The 7,500-nt window shown below is 49.5% G+C and overlaps 3 protein-coding genes across 3 annotated transcripts in view; 1 reads left to right on the forward strand and 2 right to left on the reverse strand.

Moving 5' to 3' along the window:
- Positions 1 to 1,277: 1,277 nt before the first annotated feature.
- EMWEY_00017290 (hypothetical protein, conserved) lies at positions 1,278 to 2,446 on the reverse strand (the record flags this gene model as incomplete). Its single annotated transcript, XM_013479892.1, has 3 exons — positions 1,278 to 1,670; positions 1,822 to 1,923; positions 2,426 to 2,446. 3 exons carry the CDS (start codon positions 2,444 to 2,446, stop codon positions 1,278 to 1,280), a joined length of 516 nt encoding a protein of 171 aa, XP_013335346.1.
- Positions 2,447 to 2,634: 188 nt separating this feature from the next.
- On the forward strand, positions 2,635 to 4,612 carry EMWEY_00017300 (hypothetical protein; the record flags this gene model as incomplete). Its single annotated transcript, XM_013479893.1, has 3 exons — positions 2,635 to 2,911; positions 3,997 to 4,228; positions 4,510 to 4,612. 3 exons carry the CDS (start codon positions 2,635 to 2,637, stop codon positions 4,610 to 4,612), a joined length of 612 nt encoding a protein of 203 aa, XP_013335347.1.
- Positions 4,613 to 5,671: 1,059 nt separating this feature from the next.
- Positions 5,672 to 7,500, reverse strand: part of EMWEY_00017310 (hypothetical protein, conserved) — a gene marked incomplete at both ends in the record, with an annotated part of 10,637 nt that continues 8,808 nt past the window's right edge. The window contains one exon of the mRNA XM_013479894.1: positions 5,672 to 7,500. This exon is cut by the window's right edge and continues 664 nt beyond it. Within this exon, the coding sequence (XP_013335348.1) occupies positions 5,672 to 7,500 (1,829 nt within the window).

Here is a 7,500-nt window from a genome sequence, read left to right on the forward strand (position 1 = left end):
CTGCTGCGGCTGCTGCTGCTGTTTATTTATTTATTATAATTATTTATTTAATTAAATTATAATTTATTATTTATAAATAAATAAAATATAAAAACAACAAAAGAAAAGATATAAGTAGACACAACAGCAGCAACAGCAGCAGCAGCAGCAGCAGCAGCAGCAGCAGCAACTGCTGCTCCTGCTGCTGCCGACTGCATACGCCGTACTGCTCTTCACACACAAGTTGTACATACAGCAGCTGCTGCTGCAGCAACAGCAGAAGTCAGGGGAGGCTGCAGCAGCAGCAGAAACGGCAGCAGCAGCAACAGCAGCAGCAGACAGCTAGTCATATAAAAAGACACAGCTAGCCATATACAGCTAGCCATACAAAGATACAGCTAGCTATATACAGATACAGCTAGCTAGCTAGCGGGGGAGACAGCTAGCTAGAGGGAGAGAGACAGCTAGCTAAGGAGGTAGACAGCTAGGGTTTAGGGTTTAGGGTTTACTGCTGTCTCCCTCTCCTTACCTAGCTGTTTCCCTAGCTAGCTAGCCACACCTACAACCCTAAACCCTAAACCCTAAACCCTAGCAGGAGGAACAAGTATAAGCTAAAGGCTCATAAAGCTCTCTTATGGAAGGAGCTAAACCCTAAACCCTAAACCCTAAACCCTTAAACCCTAAACCCTAAACCCTCAGGACTCTGTTGGTGACTCTTCGACCCCAACTCCATTAAAGCAGCAGTTTATTGCTGCAGCAAATGCTGCTGCAGCAGTTGCTGCTGCAGCTGCTGCACCCTTCTTTAGTTGCAGCAGCAAGCGCTGCAGCAGCATGCACAGTCAATATAATCAATTTGCTGCTGCTGCTGCTGCTGTTGTTGCTGCTGCTGCTGCTGCAAGCAACTCTGAATCCACAGTCCGCAACAAGAAATAATTGCAAAAAAGGGACTGCAGGTATAATAAGCTGCAGCAGCAGTTGCTGCTGCTTTTGCTGCAGCAGCAGCTGCTGCAGCAACGACATCAGCAGCAGCAGCAGCAGCAGCAGCTGCAGCTGCTGCTGCTGCAGCAATTAAATTGTTTTTTGGTAATCCTTGATGGCCTTAGAAATTGTATCAATTCGTTTTATTGCTGCTGCAGCAAGGAGACTGTCTCCTTTCTGCAGCACACACAGCAGCAGCAGCAGCAGCAGCAGCAATAGCAGCAACATGAGAAGCAGCAACAGCAACAGCATGAGCTGCAGCAGCAGCAGCAGATGCTGCTTCTACTGAGCAGCAATGTACCATTTGTGCTGCAGCATGACTAAGATACTGCTGCTACTACTGCTGCTGCTGCTGCACTGCTGCTGCACGCATTGCTATTTGTGCTGCTACTTCTGCTACTACTGTTGCTGCTGCTGCTGCTGCTGCTGCTGCTGCTGCTGCTGCTGCTGCTTACCTCTTTTTGCTGTGTCTGGTAGATATTAGTAAGTCTATTTGCTGCCTCTATTGCTAATTGAACAAAACAGCAAATAGATCTAATTGTCTCTATGTCTTCGTTGCGTCTCCTTTGCTGCTTCCCCCTCTGCTGCTGCTGCTGCTGCTGTTGCTGTTGCTGCTGCTGCTGCTGTCTTGATGAACCCTGCTGCTGCTTTGAACCAGACTGCTGCTGCTGCTGCTGCTGCTGCTGCTGCTGCAGCACTATGTCATGTACACCCTACAACACATACACAACAGCAGCAACAGCAGCAACAAGAAAATAAAAAGGAGACACTTAATAAAAAGGAGACAAATAAATAAATAAATAAATAAATAAATAAATAAATAAATAAATAAATAAATAAATAAATAAATAAGGAGACACTTACTAGTAGTAGGTCCCATAGGGCCCTAAAGTTATTTTTATTAAGAAGCAAGACACGAGAGAAATAGCAGCAACCTATTTGCTGCTGCTGCAGTGAGCACTGGAGCTGCGTATACACCCCAAAACCCTAAACCCTAAACCCTAAACCCTAAACCCTAATTTATTTATAAACAATATTATTTATTTATATACACTTATTTTATTAATAAACACTTATATATTAATTAACAATAATTTATTCATAAACCCTTATTTATTAGTAAACCCTAATTATAAACCCTAATTATAAACCCTAATTATAAACCCTCGTCTTATCCTGTATTGTTATATATTATTAGTGTTTAGGGTTTATGAATTAGGGTTTATGAATAAATAAGGGTTTAGGGTTTAATAATAAATGTATATACATAGAGTATAAAATAAGGGTAAATAAATAAAATAAATAAAAAAAAAAAATAAGGGTTTAGGGTTTAGGGTTTAGGGTTTAGGGTTTAGGGTTTATAATTACCTCTCCATAAGAAAGAAGATAATAAAGATTATTAGGGGATCTAATCAATAATTCTTCATAAACAAATGCTGCTTGCTGCAGCAGCACGAGGTGTACGTACACCCCAGCTAATTCTTGCCATCCTTCCTTGTCTCCTCCATACTCCTTTAGGTGTCTGCATAAATAAATAAATAAATAAATAAATAAATAAATAAATAAATAAATAAATAATTTTATTTATTTATTTATGTATTAGTATATTATCAACAATACTTATCTGCTGCTGCTGTTGCTGTTGCTGCTGCTGCTGCTGCTGTTGCTGCTGTTAGTATGATAGACTTACGCAATAAGAAAGGAAATACAGCTCTTGTAATTCCCCTGCAGCAGCAGCAGCAGCAGCAGCAACAGCAGCAGCAGCAGCAGCAGCAGACAATAGACTATAACTTAAAAGGTAAACAAGATGAAGAGCAGCAACAGCAGCAGCAGCACCACCTGCAGCAGCACCACCACCTGCAGCAGGAGCAGCAGCAGCAGCAAGAGGTACCTGTATTTTATAAGCAGCAGCAACTCTTCTTCTTGCCCCTACATCCCCGGGGTGTATCTGCAGGTAATCAGATAATAATTGGAGTGTATCCTCAGCTCTTCCTTCTGCTTCCTGCTGCAGCAGCACTAAACTACGTAACCTTTTGCTGCTGCAGCTTAATAAACTGCTGCTGCTGCTGCTGCTGCTGCCACCCCAACGGGCTGCTAACGCAGCGTAACAGCTCTGCAACACAGCAGCAACAACGCATGCAGCAGCACATGCAGCAACACGAGCAACAGCAAATGCTGCAGCAGCAAGTGCAGCAGCAAATGCTGCAGCAGCAAGTGCAGCAACAAATTCTTCCTTGCTTCCAATGCAATAACCATCGCTACATATGCTGCTGCTGCTGCTGCTGCTGCTGCTGCTGCTGCTGCTGCTGCTGCTGTATAGATTGTTTACCTTATATATATTAGGTTTATTAAGAGTTAATGCAGCAAGATAAACAGCCTCGTATACAGACCACACTGCAGCAGCAACACAAACAGCAGCAGCAGCAGCAGCAGCAACAGCAGCAATTGCAGCAGATGCAGCAGCAGCAACAGAGACAAAGGAGATGTAACTGCAGCAGTCAACAGCAGCAGCAGCAGTACTCCTCCACCAACACCAGCAGCAACAATAGGAGCAGCACAACCAGCAGCAGCAACAACACCCCAACCAGCAGCAGCACCAACACTAGCAGCAGCAGCAACAGCAGCAGCAGCAGCAGCAGCAGCAGCAGCAGCAGCAGCAGCAACCAACCTTCATCTTTTAGTTTATGTTTAAAGTTATTAATAATATTAAGACCATAAGAAAGAGAAAGGGAGACAGCCCCAACTTCCTCTGCATGCAGCAGCATAGACTGCAGCGCATGCAAACTGCATGCAGACGTTGGGGGCCTTAGAGGCCCCGTCATTATGCAGCAACAGCAGCAGCAGCAACAGCAGAAGGAGGAGCAGCAGCGGGAGGAGGAGTACAGGGAGTTGCTGCTGTTGTTAGGTTAATGACAGCTGCTGCTGTTCCTGCTGCGTCTGCTGCTGATGATTCAGTTGTTGTTGTTGCTGCTGCTGCTGTTGTTGTTGTTGTTGCTGCTGCAGATGTTATGTCTGCTACTGGTTCTGTTGCTGCTGCAGTTGCTGTTGATGTGCTGCAGCTGCGGCTCAGGGAGACGCGGGACTTCCTGCTGCAGCAGCAGCAGCAGCTAAGGAGTCTTCCTCTGCTAGGCTCGAGCAGCAGCAGCTGCTGCAGCAGCAGCTGCTGCAGCAAGAGTGTCTGTCTGTTTGCCGGAGCAGTTGGTGTCCTGCAGACACCGCAGCAGCAGCAACAGCAGCAGCTGCAGCAGCAGCAGCAAGAAGGATTAATAATGTAGGATAAATAAAGAAAAAAGGAATTCTTAACAACAAATAAATGCAATAAAGACACTCTGCTGCTGCTGCTGCTGGGGCTGCTACTGCTGCTGCTGCTGCTGCTGCAGCCCCGCGAAAGAGCAGCAGCAGTTCATTAGTACACACGCAGCAGCAGCAGCAGCAGCAAGAGCAGCAGCAGCAAATTCAATGAAATATAAATAGTTTAATAAAGATACACTCTACAGAAATTAGGGTTTAGGGTTTAGGGTTTAGGGTTTAGGGTTTACGGTGTATATACAGCTCAGGTGTCTACGCTACTAGCAGCAAGATCCATAAGGTCGTCGCCACTCGATTTGGCAGCAGCAGCAGCAGCAGCAAGGAGGGGGAACAGCAGCAGCAGTAGCAGAACCAGCAGCAGCAGCAGCACACAGGCTTGTCTGTGTATTCGGAATCAGATAACACTGCAGCAGGAGCAGCAGCAGGAGCAGCAGCAGCAGCAGGACCAGCAGCAGCAGGAGCGAGCCTCCGTGGCATGAGCAGCAGAAGCCTCAGCAATATCGACAGCAGCAGCAGCAACAACAGCAGCAACAGCGGCAGCAACAGTCGAGCAGCAGCAGATCCTTACTACCGTCAGCTATTCCTGCTGCGTATTGCTGCAGCGGTAGTGTCGACTGCAGCAGCAGCAGCAGCAGCAGCAGCCGTAGCAGCAGCAGCAGCAATTAGACAGTACCAGCAGCAGCAAGAAGTAGACGACTGCAGCAGTAATGGGGGCCCCACAGGAGTCTGCTGCTCGTAGGCGAGGTGAGCGTACATCGAAGCAGCAGCAGGAAGAAGAGCAGCAGCAGCAGCAGCAGCAAGTGCAGCAGCAAGAGCAGCAGCAGCAATTGCAGCAAGTGCAGCAGCAGCAGCAGCAGCAGCGTCGTAGTCTAAGAGAAGTATTATTTCATGAGGAGAATAGACTTGTGCTGCGCGAATTTATTTGTTGGTCTTTGCTGCTGCTGCTGCTGCCGCTGCTGCTGCTGTGGGGTACATATAAGCTGCTGCAGCAGCAGAGACCAACAGCAGCAGCAGCAGATAATATGTTTATAGCTGGTGTTGCTGCATGCGTTCTTTTGCTGCTGCTTACTGCAGCATATGCAGTACTCGCAGTTAAACATGAATATGCTGCTGCTGCTGCTGCTGCTGCACCTCCTGCTGCTGCTGCTGCTGCTGACACGGCACAGCGTCGTGGCCGGCAGCAGAAGCAGGCAGATAGCAGCAGGAAAGATCAATAGTTTGGTTACCTTGCTGCAGGAGGAGCAGCAGCAGCAGCAGCAAGAGCTGCTGCTGCAGCTGTTGCTGCTGCTGCATGCAGAAACAAGAAAACATATTATTATTAAAACAAACGTTTGTCTTAGGTGTATGTACACCCGAGTTGTCTTGGCAGCAGCAGCAGCAGCAGCACTGCTTGCTGCTGCTGCTGCTAATGCTGCTGCTGCTGCAGCAGCAGCAAGGCGCAGCAAAAGTGCTGAAGGACGGAGCACAGCAGCCGCTGCCCCTCAATAGAAGCAGAGGGAGCAGCAGCAACAGCAACACGTGTAACAGCAGCAGCAACGGATGCACTAATCACGGGCTGCTGCTGTTGGTGTTTCTGCTGCTGTTGTTGCTGCTGTTGCTGCTGCTGCTGCAGCAGCAGCTGCAGCAGCAGCGGCACTTCAGCAGCAACAAAGGTGACCCACTGAGGCAGCAGCGGCAAATCATGAAACAGCAGATATGCTGCACTAGCAGCTTGCAGCAGCAGCAGCTGCTGCTGCTGTTGCTGTTGCTGCTGTTGCTGCTGCAGCTGAACCTTGCTGCAGCAGCAAAGCTGCTGTCCTCCTGTGGCAGATTGCTGCTGCTGTGCTCCTCTGTCTGTACACTCCCTCATTGCTGCTGCTGCTGCAGCAAATAGCTTCTGCTGCTGCGACGAGTCTGCATGCAGCAGCAGCAGGAACTGCTGCACCTGCCCCACAACAGATACACTAGAAGCTTCCTTAGCAGCAGCAGCAGCTGCTGCTGCTGCTGCTGCTGCATGCAGACAGCCTGCATAATAAGCAAGGAAGGCACACTGCTGCGCCTCCCCTCTCTGCAGTGCTGTTGCTGCGCTGCTGCTGCAGCGCAGCAGCAGCGACCTTGATACAAGGGGCGTCCTTAGGTCTTTACTGCTGTTGCGGCTGCTGCTGCTGTTGCTGCTGTTGCTGTTGCTGCTGCTGCTGCTGCCTGAAGGGGCGTGGGGACTGAAGGGGACAGGAGACGTCAGCAGCAGCAGCAAACGTAGACCCCGCAGTTGCAGCGGATCTGGGCAGTAGCTTGCTGCTGTTGCTGCTGCTGCTGCTGCTGCAGCAAATGATGAGAAGTGCTGCAGCAGCGGCAACGCATACAACTTATCCTCCAAGGCACACTCCTGTAGGGGCAGCAAATCTGCTGCTGCTGCTGCTGCTGTTACTGCTGCTGCTGGAGCAGCACCATCTCGGGCAAAGAGACACTGTGCAGCAGCAGCAAGCTGCTGCTCTGCTGCAGGGATATCTACTGCTGCAGCAGCAGCAGCAGATGCTGCTGCTGGGCAATCGCCACCGTTGTGCAGCTGCAGCAAACTCTTCAATCCATTGACCTGCAGTATCTGCTGCTGCTGTTGTTGCTGCTGCTGCAGTTGGTGCAGCAGCTGCAGCAGCAGCAACAGCCCCTCTCCTCTAAAGGAAACTGCACCAATTGTCTTATCTGCTGCATGCGGCAGCAGCTGCTGCTGCAGTGTTGCTGCCCATGGCTCTGTTGCTGCTAGACTCCACAACGGTGCAGCAGCAGCAGCAGCAGCAGCAGGCGCATTGACAGGGCTTGCATGCATTAGCTGCTGCTGCAGTCCCTCTAGTGTACATCCTTGTGCAGCACATGCAAGGTGCAGCAGCTGCAGCAGCATTAGCTGTGGGGCATTATTGGTGGTTAGCTGCTGCTGCAGCTGCAGCGCTAGGTGCTGCTGCAGTTGCTGCTGTTGCAGTTGCTGCTGCTGCTGCTGCATGCATTGAGGAGGTGTAGGGGACTGCGGCAGCGCAACAGCCCTCCTTTGTACCAGCAGCAAACCTCCTGCTAGTAAGCTCTCAATCTGGCAACTGCAGCAAGAGCAGCAGCAACTGCTGCTGCTGCTGCTGCTGCTGCTGCTGCAGCTGCAGCAGCTAATAGCTAATGGCCAGTACTTAGAGCTCGACACTCTTATGCCTAAGACATAAGAAGCCTCAGGCAATACAGCTGGTAGCCACATACGGTGTACGTACACCCGAG

The sequence above is a fragment of the Eimeria maxima genome, genomic scaffold (genome assembly GCF_000499605.1).
Source record: "Eimeria maxima Weybridge genomic scaffold, Emw_scaff144, whole genome shotgun sequence".
Taxonomy (NCBI): Eukaryota; Apicomplexa; class Conoidasida; order Eucoccidiorida; family Eimeriidae; genus Eimeria; species Eimeria maxima.